General features: G+C 54.7%; 1 protein-coding gene across 1 annotated transcript; it reads right to left on the bottom strand.

Moving 5' to 3' along the window:
• Positions 1-5042: 5042 nt before the first annotated feature.
• Positions 5043-12972, bottom strand: TEKT3 (tektin 3; the record flags this gene model as incomplete). The annotated part of the gene is made up of 10 exons (XM_084218799.1): positions 5043-5274; positions 6518-6672; positions 7160-7382; positions 8559-8702; positions 8908-8978; positions 10284-10370; positions 10531-10614; positions 11133-11729; positions 11919-11944; positions 12756-12972. 10 exons carry the CDS (start codon positions 12970-12972, stop codon positions 5043-5045), a joined length of 1836 nt encoding a protein of 611 aa, XP_084074925.1.
• Positions 12973-18184: the final 5212 nt, after the last annotated feature.

The raw sequence follows: 18184 nt of genomic DNA, 5'->3' as shown, positions 1-18184 counted from the left end.
GGCGCTGGAGGGAGCCTGTCCAGGGAGGAGAGGAGAGGAGGCAAGGGAGTGAGGATGGTCAGAGCAGTGAGGGGCACTGAGGATGGTCACAGAGTTGCCAGGGCAGTGGGGATGGTCACAGAGCAGTGAGGGGCAGTGAGGATGGTCAGAGCAGTGAGGGGCAATGAGGATGGTCACAGAGCAGTGAGGGGCACTGAGGATGGTCACAGAGCAGTGAGGGGCACTGAGGATGGTCCCAGCAGAGCCCTCGGGGTTTTACTGGAAGGACAAGGTGCCACCCAAGGCAGGACAGGCTGGAGGAGCTCCCGGTGCTCCCCGGGACTCAGAGCTGCCCCTGCTCAGGCTCAGGGTGAGCAGGGCTGGCAATGCCACCCCACCAAAATCAGAGCAGGCACCACAATAAATTGGAAAAATGCTTTGTCTACAGCCAGGATTCACCTCTGGCTGTGCTGGGAATGCTGGGAAGATTGATGAGTTGTATAAACTCTGGGTTAAAAATGTGGATTTCTCACTTTAAATCTATTCCATGGGACTACTTTCAATGTGATGCTTCAGCTTGAAATTCTAGAATGAACTATGATGAGAATCCAGGAGGGAAAGTGGGGTTTCTATCACTTTATGGGGCTCAGATGCTGATCTGAGCAGGCAGGGATGTACTGAAAGGGATCTAATGCTCATTTAGCTGGGACATCCACTGACCCAGCACTTCAGGCCTCTGCTCATTCCCTTTCCTCGGGCCAGGTGAATGAAACTCCTCTTAAGACAAAGCGTTTCAAACTACACAAAAAGGCAACATTTCCTCTGTATGTCTTTGTGAGGATGAACTCGTTTAACCCCACATTTTGCTCTCTCATCACAATTTTAGGGACTCGCTTCCTGTTCCCTGCCCTGGTGATTAAGACCATTCCCGAGGAGGGTTTGAAATGCAAAGGGCAGGGGCCGAAATCTGGAAATCTGTGCTGCCATCAGCAAACCCCTCCTGGGGGCTGGGGAGAGAACGAGGTGGGGAAAATCCTGTTCTCAAATGACTGTGCCACCAGGAAAAGGAGGAGAGCAAGATATGGTTTGACTGCACTTTGTGGAAGATCTATAGTGCTCCCTCAAAGAACACACATGCAGATGTATATATATATGTATATATATGTAAATATATAAATATATTTACACAGGTGGAATGGGTATTGGAAAAAAATATTTCAACCAGAAAAAAACATAAAGGGAGACTTTATTTTTAGCAGACTTCAAAAACAAAGGGTCTGATGTATCTTGGAGGCGTTGGCTTATTTTTCCCGATTTGTTTTCTACCAATTCAAGAAGAATTTATAAAATGCTTTAGTCCTGTCTGCATTCATGCCCCCAAACCAACTTCATCCAACTTTTTGCTTTCCACTCCAAGCCAGTATCAGCACTGATAGAGCCAGGAGAAAATCCCATTGACTTCAGGGAAACCAACACTTACCCACTGACCTCAAAACCCTCAAAAAACCACCTGAGCTCCCCAGCTGGGACTGGGAACACCCTCAGGTACTTTCTGAGCTGCTGCTTCGTGCTCCTCTCCTGCCAGCACAGAGCAGACCTACAGAGGGCACAGGTCTAAACCAGCTTCGAGCCGCAGCTCTGCCCAGGGTGCTGAGTTTTACACCTGTGGCTCCAGCAGTGCCAGGTGTGGCCCCTTTTCTGTGCCCTGCAGGGTCCCCAGAGGGGCCACGGCTGCCCTGGGCATCCCTGCTGAGGGACAGAGCGGGAGCTGCACGAGCTCCAAGAGAACTGGGACAAGAGCATGTGAAACAAATCCGTTGGGGGATATTAAACCCAAGGACAGCCCTGTTGGCTCAGGAAGTCCTTCGGATGCTGATTGCTGGAAGCTGGGAAAGTGGGCCGGGAGAATCTCACAGAGTTCTTGCTGCTGCCTTCTGCTGCTTTTATCTCAGCATCTCCTGTTGGCTCTGGCAGGGGCTGCACCAGAGGCTGCACTTTGGTCTGAGCCAGCACAAGCATTTCTGTGATCCTACACTGCCCAAATTTTCCTTTAGCATTTTGCCAAAATTTTCTCCCTTTTTTTCCATAATAGCAATGAGTTTAGGGTCGGGTTTTTTTTCTGACTGCTGATGCTGTTTGGGGAATTCTCTCTCCCTTGAGCACAATAATCCGCACTAGTTATGCAATACATTGTTAACATGGGTTTTGACCCAAACTCATCAGACCCTTCCAGGACATTCAATGATTTTTGTTCTCTTAAACAGCAAAATCTCCTTTCTGAGAAGTTTCTTGCTAGCCCTGCCTGGAGTGTTCACCTGGATCTTGGACTGACGCAAGGCAACAGTGGCCTGGGTTTATTAATTTATTGTCTCTCCTCCAGTCAGTAAACAATTAATTTACACACCCAGCTCTGAGCAGTGATGCAAATGGAATGATGCAGACGGGTGGGAATATGGCTGTAAGATGCAAAGGAATTTCCACAGAGTAACTTTCTCAGCACTTGGCTGATAGAGACAGCAATAAACCAGCAATAAATAGCAATAAAAGCAGGCACGTCGTTCTCATGGAGAAAGGAGCCATCCCCTCAGTACAGAAGTCAGATGATGGGCCTGGGCTGTGATTTAGAAATGATCTCTGAAAGGAAATCATTTAATGGCACGGCAGCAAAGGCATCTCAGCCATCAGCAGGAGGAGGCAGGGCTGTTGTTTCATCTCCCCAGCACATCAAAGGCTGCTCGAATCCCAAAGCCAGCCCTGCAGGGATTAAATGGAGCAGCTTCACTCAGCAGCAGCTCTGTCATGGAAAGCAAATCCTCCCTGTGCAGGAGAGCCTGGTGTTCACTGGAGCTGCACCCAAACCCCGTCCCTGGAGACCCCTCTGCCAGGGCTTTGTGGCAGGGCAGGCTCCCCTCAGGGCACGAAGAAGACTCACACTGAAGCACACGTAGGATGCCCTGACCAAACTGTCGGGGGGGTTGGGGGATATCAGCTGCCAGAAGAAGTAACATCAGTTCTGTCAACTTATGGAAAACTGGCGTGGAGAGAACACAACCCCAGAGGGACCTGGGAATTCTCTAACGTCTGGGAAATTGCTGCAGGAAAGTGGAAAGTATTTGTGAAAGAAATTAGAGGAGCTGAAGCTGAAATTCCTCTGGTCATGGCTCAAATAGAGGAAAGAAACTCTTTGGCAGTGCTGTGGAAAGGAGCATCAAGAGGCCAGGACAGCAAGAGAAAACGGAGCTGGGTAATTGCAGCACCACATAAATGCTGGCAGTTAGGAGAGAGCCCTAAAGGAGCTGGCCAGTGGGAAAGATCAGTGTTTGGGGAGCTCTGAAAGCAAACTTGGAGAAAAGTGGAGACTGATCCTGGTGTGCCCTCACTGTAAAACAGAGCCCAGATATTTCTGACATGACTCAAACCAGAGGTGGAAGTGAAGTGAAGGCAAAGCTGTCGCTGGTGCCAGGACTTGGCTCCGGGTGCTCCACAGCTGGAGCCTTTCAGGAAAGGGCTGTGGGTGCCTCTGCTGCCCCACACTCAGCTGGGGACAGACTCCTGGGGCCCAAAAGCCTGGCAGCTCTGCTTGAGAACATCTGGAGTGGGTCTGCAGACGAGGGGAGCAGCCAAGATCACCGGGGCTGGGGCAGGAGCACAGGCAGAGAGCAGCACGGGGCAGCCCGAGGCCAGTGAGGGTGCTGACAAAAACTGAGTTCAGCTGCCCCTGGCTCCTTTGGGAGGCAGGGAAGTGCAGAAAGGGAAGGTGAGATCAGCTGGGCAGTTTCTCCTGCTCACGGTTGTCTCTTTCCTTTGCAAAGGGTGGCTGCTGCCTCTGACGGACTCCGGCCCCAGGACACACACAAAGTAGAGGAAATCTATTTTTAGTCTCGACAAAAGTGCTAGTAAAGAAAAAAAAAGTTGGAAAGACAATTGCTTCCTGTTTAGGGCTGGTGCTGGGAGGGAGATCCTGCCAGGACGCTGAGGCCGGGGAGGGCAGAGGGTCTGTGGGGCGAGGAGGAGCCATCGGGGGTGGCAGACAAGGAAAGTGCTCCCAGCTCCTGCCAGCCCCACGCTGGGCTGGGGGCCCCTGCCCTGGATCCCCGAGGGAGGGACTCGACCTTCTGCCCCTTTGGGATTCCTGGTGCCCACGGGCTTTAGCCTGAGCTCAACAGCCGAGGCTGAAAGACTCAAGAGTTGTGATAGCCTGAGGAGAGAAACTGCAACGCGACTTTCACACTCAGCCTCAGTTTGATTGAAGACTGATCCCTCTGAAGATTCCAGTACTTGGTAAAATCCGGACTTACAGCAGGAGAGAAGGATCCGTGCATCCAGAGGGGCTTAAACACCAATTAATCTCTTTATCTTCAAAGTGCTTTGGTGCTCCCTTCAAGGAACTACATGCGAAAGGTTAAACCAGGAACCCAAAATCAAACCCACAGCATTTTCTTCAATGAACTTTCTCCATGTCGAATCTACTTCCTCTTTTTAAGACCCCAGCACTGATATTTTTTGATAGCGTTTAACATTTTTCAAAAGCAAGACAATTATTAGAAATCAGCTTAAAATGCACATTTTTCTATTTTAGGAACAGCACAAACTGCAACTCTTTCCGGGACAGTTTGTGTTTCTTCTGCTGAACCATTAAAAATCCATCCTGGATGTCAGCAGCTCATTATTCTGACAAGTGGCTTTACTTCCCCTTGTGCCTTCTCCACATCACACACACTCAAAAGGAGGAAGACGCGACAGTTTTTCTCCTGAAAAGACAGACTGGAAGGGTAGGGAAGGATCCCCGTGGGTGGGTTTGGTGACATACAGGATATTTTCAGCTCCTTCCTGGCACACGGTGAAAGAGAAAACACAAAGGAAAAGAATCATCCTGGTAACCCAACAAACAAAACACTCATTTAATTTCCAGCGTAGTTTACACCAGGAAATGAAACGCTAACAAAGTTGTGAAATTGCAACAATGTATTTGCAAAGCAGCGGAGGGAAAGGGGGGACGTGTCCTGCCGTGGGCGCGGGGCGCTCAGGTGAGCCCTGCCGAGACGGTGCCCAGCTCCGGGCGCTCAGGTGAGCCCCGCCGAGACGTAGCCCAGGATCTGCACGGTGCTGGGGTAGCTCTTGCGCATGCCCATGCAGCGCTCCTGGTCGATGAACAGCGAGTTGTTCTTGACCACCAGGTCGTGCTCCAGGACCCCCTTGGAGCGCACCAGCATCTGCAGCATGTCCTCGGAGGCGCGCAGGCACTGGTGCAGGTTCCGCAGCGTCTCGTTGATCTCGTTCACCTCTTGGACAAGGCTGGAGGACAGCGGGGCCCCGTCAGAGCCCCCGTGGGAGGGTGTCCCCCCAGACGGGCCCCCTGGGCGCAGGGCTCCCCCACAGCACACTCAGGTGATTCCCACCCCCGTGCCCTGGTATGGGAGAGCCAAGGGCAGAGCTCCTCCCAGCCTCCACGGGGAGGAGTGGAGAAGTTTGTTCCAAAGCTCTGGATATGCTCAGCCACGTCTGCCAGAGCAGCTCGTGCCACCAGAACAGGGATGAGCAGCTGTGGTTTCCCATTTCTCTTTGGGTTTGTGGCTTTGTTGGTTCACCCTCCTGGATTTCCCCATGCAGGGTTCTGCACAGGAGACACACACAGCAGGACGGGACACCGGGAGAGGCTAAAAGGGAACGTGGAACAAGTGGAGGATGGAAAAACCTGCAGTGTGTGAGATGCTGAACCAATTCTGGGGCTGGGTTTAAACCACTTTGAAAAGGGAACTTTGCTCACAGGAGGAGCTGTGAGCTTTGGGTGCCTCCCAGGGCTGCTGCTGGGCACTCCCTGGGGCACAGTCCCAAAGTCCTTGAAAGGATTTCCAGTGTGCCCAGCAAGGGAAGGACATGTGCACCCTTCCTTGGAGCTACCCAAAACGAAGGGGCTCAGCACTCTCAATCTCAGCCTGTCAGAGAGCAGAATCACAGAATCATGGACCAGAATCCCAGAGTGGTTTGGATTGGAAAGGACCTCACAGCCCATCCAGTGCCACCCCTGCCATGGCAGGGACACCTCCCACTGTCCCAGGTGCTCCCAGCCCTGTCCAGCCTGGCCTTGGGCACTGCCAGGGATCCAGGGGCAGCCCCAGCTGCTCTGGGCACCTGTGCCAGGGCCTGCCCACCGTCTCAGAGAGGAATTCTTTCCCAGTATCCCATCTGTCCCTGCCATCTCTGAGGTAAAAGCACTGTCTCTTGCCCTGTCACTCTTTGTCTGTATAAAAGCCCCTCTCCCTCCTTCTCCTAAGCCCCCTTAGGGTGCTGGAGGGCCACAGCAGGGAAAGCAAGAGGTTTGTCCTCCAAAACTGAGCACAAGCAGCCACCTGGATGAGGCAGGAGAGAAGGACTGGGACACCTGCTCAGTGCTTTAGGTTTGACCAAGGGCTGGGACACCTGCTCAGTGCTTTAGGTTTGACCAGGGCACTTATGGAAGGAATATTTAGGGAAAAAGCCATTTTGTCATGCAGGGATGCTCCTGAGTGTCCCCGGGGCCCTGGCAGCCCGGCCTCACCGGATCTGGGCGGCGTCCCGGCACAGCTCCACGTTGGGTCTCCTCGAGCGCTCATCCAGCCGGGTCTGGGCCACCTTCAGCTGAACCTCTTTGTCCCTTATGGTCTTCTGGATGACTTGGATCTTGGTCTCGAGCTGGAAGATTTCCTGCCGTGTCTGGGGTGAAACAAACAGAGGAATCAGTGAAAAGATATCTTCTCAAGTGATCACATTATTCCCTTCTCTCCTGCTGGTGCAGGGAAAAAACCCAAGTTCAATTAACAGCCCCTGGGCTCAGGCCACTGTTACTCTGCCACATCAAGGCCCAGATCCAGCAGAGTTTTCAGGGAAAATCTCTTTGCTCTCACTGCCACATGAGAGGAGAGTTAGGAGCAGAGATGGTTTAGGAGCGGCTATGGATCTATTGAATTACCAGCTTCCCAAAACTGCTGCTTGCAAGAATGGATCATCCATCAGGGAAAGGTCTTAAGGGCTCCTAATTTAAGGACGTACCATCAGCCCCTAGTGCTGCAAATTCCAGGAAGCTTCCCACAAGTCCCACAGCTCCGAGGCAGGGCCCATCACCGCTGTCCCCCTCCCACCGGCAGAGCAGGGCAGGCAGCCCAGGGACACGGGCCAGGCCTGGGGAGGGCGGGGCCGGTACCTTGGCCAGGTGTGTCTGGATCTTGCTCTTGGCGTTGGCGATCTCGGTGATGCGGCTGGTGAAGGCGTCGTTGACCTTGCTGAACTGGCGCCACATCTCGTCGGCCGTGCCCATCAGGAGGCTCTCGGTGCTGGCGCGCAGCTTGGCCGAGGCCGCGCGCGCGCTCTGCGAGCGGAAGATGTTGTTGTCCGTGAACCTGGCCCACGTCTCGGGCACCGAGACCCTGCGGGGAGAGCACAGCCCGTGGCAATCCTGCTGCAGACTGAGGCAAGGAAATCTGTGCTGTGAATTTAACTACAGGGAACTGAAACGTCTGGACCTGGGGGGTTTGATGATATTTATCAAATGAGGGCCGGACCCCGCTTGTTTGATGACGTTTATCAAACGCCCACAAAGACAATTTGTGAAAGTTCAGACAAACAAAAGATTCTCCCATAAAAAACAGAGATTCCAATCTGAGCCCTATTTGCACCTTCGAGGCATTAAGTGCCAAGGAATTCCCAGCCTCACAAGGACAGAGGGTCCTGGCTCAGTCAATTCCTTTTGCTCACAGCCCATCTCAGTCTCCCACTAAACCACACGAGCTTTAGATCCCACTCCATTCCATGTCTGTGCATTTGGGATGAAGTTCCTGCCTGTGCAGTAGTCCAGAAAAAGGTCAACAAAAGACTTAAATACCACATAAGCTCCATTTAAAACCTGCTGATTCTCGGCACATTTTACTCCCCTCTGGATTTCAGCCTCGATCCTTTGCAATCTATTTGCCTGTCTAAATATGTCTGAGCTCTACTGTGAATAATTATTCAAACTACTAGAAAAATTGTCTCAATCTCTACCTCTCCATAAACTTCACGGGTTTGTGTGAGCAGATTTATTCTCTCAGCCCCTTTGCCACTTGGGCATCTCTCTGTGACTGCTGTGTTAGGTCACTGTTCATTAACTGCAAAGCCAAAGCTGAATTCCTGGCGCCCAAAAGCAGCAGAACCCTGTCCCAGGACCACGCTCTCATTTCTTGATTTTCTGGGTCATTTCAGCTCCCTGCCAGGCCCTCTCCATACAGGGGTGAGCCCCCAGACTTCCCATCAGTGAGGAGCACTCAAGCAAGCACTGAGATATCTCTGAAAACATGCACGAACTTAATGAGCTGTGCAGAGGTGCCGGGCTGAATTCGTTTGCAGGCTGAGCTCTGAGCCCTGATCTAATGTTTAATTAGGTCGGGCTCGCTTTTGCCCGCTGGCTGTTCAGCATCCAGCTGAGAGCAGAGGGTTCTTCTCCCCCTGGAGAGCCCAGAGGCAAAGCACCCCTCGGGGTGGTGTCTCCAGGAGGGATGGATGTGCCCCCAGAGAGGGCTGGGCAGCCCCAGCTCCCTGCTCTGTGCCTGCCAGGCCCCAGAGCTCACGTGGCATCAATCCTCTCCACGCCCTTGAAGAAGTGGATGCCTCTGGAGGTGTTCTTCATCTGGTAGCACTTGTTGTCGATGTGGTGGCCCAGCTGCTTGTCGGTCAGGTCCTTCTCCAGCTCCTGCCGGGCCTCCTTGTTGCACCTGGAGCACACAAACAGCAGCCTCAGTCAGAATGGAGCCGTGGGATGGTTCTGTGCCCATCCTGCTCCCTCAGCCCCTCTGTGCTCCCCGAGCATCCCTGCCTGCCTCCCCCAGAGCCTGCAGGGACTGAACCCGCAGGGATCTGCTAAGGGAACAGCTGCAAACACACACCAGCCCTGCAGCAAGGGCCCCCAGCCCTCCTTACATGATCTGGGCATTCACCGTGTCCAGGCACTGCTGCAGCCTCTCCCGGCAGGACCTGATGATCTTGATTTCCTGGGCAAAGGCAGAACAGCCCCATCAGCATCGTGCTCAGACATCCTGGGCACTCCTGCCCTGGGGACACACAGCAGGAATTCCCCTTCCCCCACAGCAAGGGGCAGGAGGGGACCCCAGTCCCAGGGCACCCACCTGTGCCAGCCCCAGGGCACCCACCTGTGCCAGCCCCCGCCCCAGGGCACCCATCTGTGCCAGCCCCAGGGCATCCACCTGAACCAGCCCCAGGGCACCCTGTGCAGCTGAGCCAGCCAAGGCCAGGGAGGGGACAGGAGGGGGCTGTGGTCACAGCCAGGGCCTCTGAAATCACTTTCAGGGTGGGTTCCCAAGTTTCTTCCTCTTGACATCAATGGCCAGGGCTGCTCTCCATTACAGGGAGACAGGGCTGCATCCTGACCTGAATGAACAGGCACAGTGGTGCCTGGGGCCAGCAGTGCCACACATCCCCATCCCCAGTCCCGGGGCATTTTCCTCCCCACAAGAAATCCCACCCATATGGGACAAGAGGACTTTGGTGTAAACCCGGTTCGGGGGTTTTCAGTTTTAGGGGTTTTCAGCTCTAGGCAGGGTGCAGCTCCCCTGGGGGAAGGCTCGTGCTGCTCTCAGCTCCTTGGTCCAGCACGAGCCTGTTGCACCCATGAAGGTTTCCAGGGACAGGTGATCAGTGCTCCAAACCCAGAGGTTTTCAATCCCTCCTGAATGCAGGAGCCAGCTGAAAGCACACCCTAAATGCATCCCAAACATTAAAAACCCAAATGGCATTATGGCGATACCAGCTCTGATAATTTTCCTAAACCCTCACGACCTTCAAACTAATATTTTAATTTTGCAGGGCCTGACTCATAACAGAAGATCTTTTAAGAGAGCAGTGGCTTCACAGGCCCAGGGGAAGGCAATTTCCTTCCCAGTCTTGCGAGGCTTTTGCAGTGATTATATTTTGCTGTACCCTGCATTAGGATCCCATTTGCTGTGCCATGCTTGCTTTTAATTCATGATTTAAAGCAGCTTAGATAAAGGCAGGCAGGAGTGCAGGTTTTTATGATTTCTGTTAAATCCATTGCCTGAGCATGCAGTGACAGTCCTGCTGCAGCCACTCTGCCCTGAGCAAAGCAGAGCTGGGCGAGTGTAGCTAATATCTTTTATTAGCCCCACTAATATAGCTGGGGAAAGCAGACAAGCTGTCGGGCACACCCTGCCCTCTGTGTGTGCGTGTGTAATATACAGAATGTGCTCCAGGGACAGACAGATCGCACAAACAAAGAGAGAGCTGTGCAGGCAGGGCTCAGAAAGGCAGGACCATCTCACAGGCTCCCCAAAGAGGGTCGGAGGACCCTGATAAGCCACACAAACCCGTCTCCTTTCCAGCTCTTCCTCCTGTCCCACGGACATGTGCTGGGTGGGAACACCAACCCCTCCCCAACAGGTTGGGGGGGTTGAAGAATTCGGCACCTCAGCAGCGCTGAAGAGCCAGTGAGGGAACAGGGCTGCCAGACTTGTTCAGGGGAGTTTAGGTAGAACTAGCTCGGTCACAGGATGGGCGTTGCAAACTCACTGTGACAAGCTGTTTCTCCACATCGTCGTTGACCAGGTCGATGCCCATCCTCTTCTCCCGATTGAGCAAACACTTGTGAGCGACCTGGTAGGGACAAGTGGGGGCATCAGCGCTGGCTGCAGGGACAGGGCTCCCTGCAGGGACTGTGCCCGTGTCAGGGGATGCAAGAAAGGAAAGTGTAGGTGTGCACAGGACGGCAGCCTGGGGAAAGCTGCCCGAGGCAGCAGGGTTAGCTGACAACAGCCGAGTGCCACAATAGCACGGAACAGAAGGGACGGAGCCCTCGTGTCCCCAGCCACCACAGCAGAGTGCAGGGACCCGTGTCAGGCCCGGTGTGGACCTCCCCAGAGCCTCGTAGTAAGACATGGGCTTTTGTGTCCCAAGCCAGGATTTGGGATATAGAAATATCTGCTTAAACAAACACTGCAGCGATGTGCTCAGCATGTGCTGGAGGAGGATGCGGCAGATGCAGGGGATTTGTTTATCACTGACTCAACTAATGGGCTCTTCTTGAAACCTTTCCAACGTTACAGGGCTGGGATGGACTTTATGAGAGGTTTGAGCGGCTGCAGATGTTTGGGCTGGGCTTGCCGGGTCCCTACCTGGAAGGGGCCCTCGGTGTCGGCCAAGGCTCTCTCCAGCCGTTTCTGCATGTCCATCAGGGAGTTGGTCTCCCTGATCATGGCGTCCAGCTCGATGCAGAGCTCGGACTTCCAGTACTCGATGTCATTGATGCGCTCTCCCAGGTTCTTGGTGCTCTCCCCTTGGGTCCTCTTGGCCTGCTGGTACACGTCCTTGATGGTGCGCGTGAGGTCGGCGCGCAGGCGCTCCGCGTTGTGCCGCGTGGTCTCCGACTCCTTGTAGTTGGTCATGTTGGACCTGTGCCAGTCGTCCAGCGTGTGCCGGGTGAAGACCCCGCTGGGTCTCTCGGAAATAAAAGGAATTATCTTGGTGGGGGGAAGCCCTGGGAAGCTTTCGGTGAGGGGAGACAAGGTGGGGTTGAGGGTAGCTGCTTTGTAGTAGGAGTTGGGCATCCATGGCATGCTGAAGCTCTCGGGGTGATAGGGAATGCGGTTCTTGTAGCCGGCCGCCACGCTGGTCGCTGGCAGGACCTTGGGAGGTGGTGGCCGTGGCTGGTTAAACTTGGCTTTCAAGGGATAGCCATAGAGTTCCATCCTGGAATGCTGCTGGTGCGGGTCCTGCGCAAAGGGGACAGAGGAAAACCTCGCTCAGAAGGTTCCTGTCCTTGTGGGACCTCTTACAGCAATGCCCGACTTGTGATGGGACCAGCCCTGCCCAGGGCACCCACAGAGCCCCTAAATCTCCTGAATGCAAATCCCCTCTGACAGCGTCCCAGGCATTTGGATAGGGAGGGATTTGAGACCAACTTTGCTGTTGGTATCTTGTGTCAGGTCTTGAAATGAGGAGAGAGACAAATCATGGCAGCTTAGGAGGATGACAGATCCTATACCTTTGTTTTCCTTATCTCTTAATTCCTAATTTCCCATTATTCCTTCATTTTCCCTGTCAATCTAATGACCTCCCCTGGCAGGGTGGGCAGGCCCTGGCACAGGGTGCCCAGAGCAGCTGGGGCTGCCCCTGGATCCCTGGCAGTGCCCAAGGCCAGGTTGGACACTGGGGCTGGGAGCACCTGTGACAGTGGGAGGTGTCCCTGCCATGGCAGGGATGGTCCCTTCCAACCCAGGCCAGCAAGTCTCATGCCAGGACCCAGCCTGGCCAAAGGCTTTGGGATGGGCTGTGGGACACTCACACCCCCAAATTCAGCACAAAAGCTTTCCCAGGGGGGACTGGCTCCGAGTCACCTTGGCAGAACCGAGGAGGAGAGGTCTGTGCTGAGCTCCAAGAAAGCCCCTGCGTGTGCTGCTCCCACAAACCAGTCACTGCAGCCCTTTGTCCCTGCTGGGGACAGGCCACTGCCATGCCCTGCCTCTGTGCCACTTATTTACCCGGGGAGCAGCACTTGGGCAGTGGGGGATGCTCTCCCTGGCTCCCACCCTGCAAACAAATCCTTCCCCTTTAGACGCCGACACACAAGTGTTTGAGAGAGAAAAAACCTTGGGAATGGACTGGATTGCTTTTCCAGCATTTCCAGCTGAAACGAACACCCTTGCACGCCCCTTGGGACAAGCCAGGCCAGGATGAGAGGTGCCAGCAGCCGTGGGCACGGGCACAGCCGGGCTGGGGGTTGGGGCTGGGGACAGTACCGGCCGTGCGGGGCCTCCCTCGGTGAGCACAGCTCCCCCTCGGCGGGCTCAGGCCTGGGGGCGCCCGGGGGGGCTGCTGCTCATCACTGGCTGCTGGGGTGGCGCTGGCACTGCCCGCCTCTGGGGGCCCGTTGCCATGGACGGGGGTTCCGTGGCCAGGGCCGTGTTCTGGGTGGGTCTGTGACGCTGGCCGGGCTCTGTGACCCGTCCTGGCCATTGACCCGCCCTGGAACGGCCCAGCAAAGGCTGGCTTGGCCCGGGAGCAGGGACAGGAGGGGCTGGGAAGGATGCTGGGGTGAGCCCAGGCACCCCAGCTCGCCCGGGGGGTCTCTGTCCAGCTTCTGGGAACACCACCCAGCTCTGCTGGGGCAGCTTCCTCCTCTCACCTTCTCCAGAGGGATATTCTCATTTTCTTCATTTCCCAGCTGCGTCCACGGCTCATTGAGGACCCAGGCTGGTGCTTCTGCCCTCTCAGAGCGTCAGTTTCTCATGATTCCCCCAACTCCTGCAGCTGCAGACTGGGGTGTCCCAGGTCCTGGTGACCCCTGGCCATCCCCTCCTGAGCTGGCTCCCTGGGGCAGCTCTGCCTCTTGCAGAAAATGGAACCCAAAGTGCTTGGTGGACACAAAGTGCTGCACATCTTCATTTCACTTCAAACACACGTCCTGCCTCAGCCGGGGCAGGAATCGGCTCCATCACCCTGGAACAAACCATTCAGGCCATCAGCTGGTTTTTCTGCAGCAAGGAGATGAATGCTTGCACCGAGGGCCTGCCAAGCCCTGTCCCCAGCAGGACACCCACCCGCCCTGGGAGCAGCCCAGCTCCAGCCCCGCTCTCACGCCCTGCCCGTGGCTAATTCTGTTCAGATGAATCACTGCCCGGCCAGGGACACCACGGATTGTGGGAGGCAACCCCAGGGCTCTGGAAGCATTTGCTAAATTAGGCAATAATCATTTGATAACGTTGTAAATGGCCCAGGGGTGCTCTGTGCAGCCGGGCAGGACCTGCCGGGGCAGCCCAGGGACAGTGGGGACATCACGGGGGGCCAGGCTTTGTCCCACCACAATCACAGAATGCCCCGAGCTGGGAGGGACCCACAAGGATCCCTGGGGACCCCTGGCACTGCCCAGACCCCCAACAATCCCACCCTGCCCAAAGGCTCCTGGAGCTCTGGCAGCCTCGGGGCTGTGCCCATCCCTGGGGAGCCTGGGCAGTGCCAGCACCCTCTGGGGGAAGAACCTTTCCCCAAATCCAACCTAGAGCTCCTCTCACACATCCTAAAAGCTGCAAGGAGAAGAATTGGCACAGGTAACAGTCAAATACCACAAGTGACTCTCAAGTGCACAGTCTGTGATCCCGGAATCCCAGATCCCTGAGTACCCCAGGGAATTAGACAGGCTGTTTACACCACCACCATTTATTCGGGTAATTAAACCTGGTTCCTTAATTCTGACTACAACTCCAACAGCTGCAACATCACTAAAATTACACCCTGTCCCCACCCAGTTGTGCTGGGGCACATCCAGTTTGGGTGGACACGTGAGGACACAGCTTGTGCTGAAGCCTCGACCAGCCCAGCTCAGAATAAAAGAAGAAAACCAGGCTGGGCCCAGGAAGCTGATGGGAAGCAGAGGTGCCAGTTCTCAGCACAGCAGCCCAGGCTGGCCAAACTGGAATTTCAAGGGATACATTTAGATACCTGAGTACAAAATCTCCTGCCAAGAGCTGTCAATCTCTGTGTCACAGCTCTGCATTCTGCTGTCTATTAATACAGCATTACCCTGGGTCAGAAGCTGCCCTGCTGAAAATACCCAGCTGCAGATCCTTTATAGCAGCCCTGTGAGCCTGCACGTCCCCAGCACAGCCCAGGCCCTCCTTCCCTCACGTTGGAGTATTCCTCTGGCTCCCAGGAATGCTGCACCTGCCTGAAAGGGATCAGCTGCTCATTCACAGAGCCACAGAACCACAGAACCCAGCGTGGCCTGGGCTGGACGGGGCTGGGAGCACCCCGGGGCACGGGGGAGGTGTCCCTGCCCATGGCAGGGGTGGGGTGAGAGGGGCTTTAGGTCTCCTCCCAGCCCAAACCATTCCATGATTCCCTGAGATGATTTTCACCTCTGAACATGAGGCTCTTAGGAGAAAGCAATAAAGAGATCAAAACTAAACCAAAAGTAGAGTGGCAGCTGAATGATTCAGTCCAACCAGAGCAGCATTTGACTGAGCTTTCCAAACAATAAATGTGGCATGAATAAATCATCACAAATCCCTCCCCAAGCTCTCGTGATGAGTCACAACCACCAAACCACAGAGGCTCAGGGCAGGCTCTGCTCATCCCCAAGGTTAAGCCTGGGATCACTCCTGTAATTAGAGCAGTGGTGGCCTCAGAAAACGTCATCATTTACTGGTGACGCTCTCAGCAGTGCCCAGGAACCACCAGAAATCAAACCCTGGGTTCAGGGAGAGCCTCCCGCAGCCTCTTCAGTCCCTCTGGGCTGGGGGGGCTCAGCTGCCTGCCCTGGGGGCAGTGGGGAAGGTGTGCCCTGCCCTGCAGCCAAGCACGGGGCTCTCACAGCCCAGAGCCCCCAGCTGCTCCATCCAGCAGCTGTGGGGGCAGGAGGAGCCCCCTGAGCCCCCGAGGGGCAGACCTTGGCCCCAGAGGGGACAGGAGCCCCGAGCAGGGGGTGCAGGATCCACCAGAGCTCTGCCCCCATCCCACGGGAGCGCTCTCGAGGTCCCAGCCTGGGGCCACCCCTTGGCACACCCAAAACCACGGTGGGAGCATCCCCAGCTCTTTCCTCGGTGTGTCCCACCTCGCTGCAGCCCACCTTGCACCCACCCTGGGGCTGGCTTCTTCCCAAGAGTCCAAACTGCTCCAAAAACTGATGGGGGGGAAAGGGGAAATGAACGCGGTCTCTGCATTTACCCTGAAACATCCCACCTGTGAAAGTGCTTAACCCTGTGCTGTTTATTCACATCAGCCCCATTATTTCAGGGCAGTTTAAACACAAAATTTACAAGTGAGCCCCACATCTGAGGGCCCTGTAGAAGTGGATGGCTCTGGTGATTGATGCTCCACACATGCTTCAGTGCTCAGCTAAAGTGAGTTATTGGTGGCCTCTCCTTGCCTTACACACTCCTCATTTCAGAGCCAGATGTGAAAGCAATTAACACACTGAGAGGACTCTCTCTAAGTCTGTGGGGCTTTTTATAGGTTGCTGTTTATTTCTGGACCTCTTTTCTTGAGGTGAATTTTGGCAGACAGCTCCAGGGCTGGTTTATGTCATGACTGGCCATTGTTTAAAGTTTTTTATTGCTCTGGCAAAGGGCTTGCATTGGAAAAGGGAGGCAGAGTTACTGTAATTTTTTTCCCTGTCATCGTACTCAGGCTGTGACTCCACAGACAGCAAAAGGATCAAAACGTCTGCAGAGCTGACAGGAACAACCTCAGCTCCTGCCCCTCAGGAAACAGTGAGGGCTGAACACAGCCCTGGTGTGGAAGGGCCCAGCAAGATCATCTGGAAAAAAACAAACCAGCATTCATGGAAATTGCTTTTAAAATAAATAAATAAATAAATAAATAAATAAATAAATAAATAAATATCACAGAATGGTTTAGGTTGGAAGGGAAAAATCCTCTAGTCTCAACCCCAAACCTCCTCACTTTCCAGCTCCCCTTGAGCACTGCCAAGGTGCTGCCCCCATCCCAACACCCTTCCCCAGGCAGGGCCCTTTGGGGAGGGGGCTGTGCCCTGCACTGTCCCCTGGCACAAGCTGGGCACGTCCCACGTCCTTTTGGTGCCACTCAGGACGTGACCAGAGAGGAGCCTTTGCTGCAGGAGTGCCCCCGAGTCCTGGCTGCAGGACCATGGATGCAGGAGCTGCAACAATCCCACATTAACCCCAGCTGCCCTGGGAGCACTGCAGCCCCAGAATGGTCCGTGCAGCCCCTCCCAGGGCTGGATCCTCTATGGAGTGGGGAAACGGGGCTGGCTCTGCTCCCCAGCCCAGCCCGAGCTCCAGCCCAGGAGCAGGGAGGATGTTTATCCTCCAAAACAAAGGGAACCATTCCCGTGCCCAGCTGAAATGTAATTCAGTCAGCTGCAATCAGATCAGATCCTGTGAATGACTTGGCATCCTCTGTCAGGGGTTTTGCTAGAAAAGGCAGATCACATTTCCCAAGAAAAGCCCTTTCCTCCCCCTGCCAGGGCTGTTCTGTGCCTCCCCGTGGCACTGCAGCAGGAGGAGAGCTCCTCTCCTGCCCCGGGAGGGATCGTTAGCATTTCATTACATAAATGTGCTGCTGATACTTTCTCTCGTGTTACACGACATTTTTATCCCTGGAGCCCGTGTCCACTCAGCCAGGCTGAGCACATGGAACGGCAAGCAGGGGTGAGGCCATGGGCTTCTTCCCCTGGAAGTGACAAATAGTTTCAAGGAGTTTAGGTGAATGATGTTTTGTGATTGTATCCCGAGCTGCCTGCAGGAGAAGGTGAATTCTGGCATGGTTTGGAGGGATGGATGTCACTCTGGCTGGCAGGAAAGGATGACAATCATTCAGGGCTCTCCTTCACAGAGGTTTGCTCCAATTCCGAGGTTTGAGCTGGGATTCTCACCTGCATCCCCAGCTCTCAGTTTTCCTTTCTCTCCTGTGGCTCCTTCCCAGGTTTTGCCTTTGATAACCCAGGGCACAGACACCTGGCCCCAGGCTGACAGGGGGTGAGGAGCTCCCACTCTGCCAGTGCCCCCACGGGCCGGGGCAAGGGGGGCCCTGCACCCCAAAATTCCTCTCACAGAGGAGCCTGGGGTGGGCAAGGGGCCTGGAACATGGTGCACCTTCAGCCACCAGCTGGACAGAGCAAAACAACCCAGCCTGACTGCACGTGGAACAATGAGAGCAGATAAAACCAGATAAAGACCGCCAAGCAAATAATGACCAGAAGACACTTGCAATATATCACAAAAACAGGAAAAGCACACCAGGAAATCTGCATTTCCCCACACTTCTCAGAGAAATTATTTCATGATCTCCCTGCCCTGCTCATCTGCAATCACCAACAGTTCTGGAATCATGGAATGGTTTGGAAGGGACCTGAAAGCCCATCCAGTGCCACCCCAGAGAGGGATTTGTGGGGAAGCTCAGTCCAATGGGACACCGGAGTTGCACAGAAAAGCTCCCAGAGGCTCTGGGAGGGATGTCCCAGGAGCAGGTACAAGCTGCAGGAACTGGGGAGGTGCAGCTGGAACCTCCAGGAGATGCTGAGCTCCCGGCTTCTGAGGGTGTTTATGACTTGGGAAATTGCAATTGCACTGCCAGCCCTTCCAGGAAGGAAATGGGGTGAAGGAGCTGCCTGTGCTGTCAGGTTTCATTGTTTCATTGGACTTCCATGGAAATTCGGGGTTTTCTTAAAGTCACAACTCGAGGGCCACGA

The sequence above is a fragment of the Fringilla coelebs genome (genome assembly GCF_963513975.1).
Source record: "Fringilla coelebs genome assembly, chromosome: 19".
Lineage (NCBI taxonomy): Eukaryota > Metazoa > Chordata > Aves > Passeriformes > Fringillidae > Fringilla > Fringilla coelebs.
Note: the sequence above shows the minus strand (reverse complement) of the source record. Positions and strands in the feature narration are given on the sequence as shown.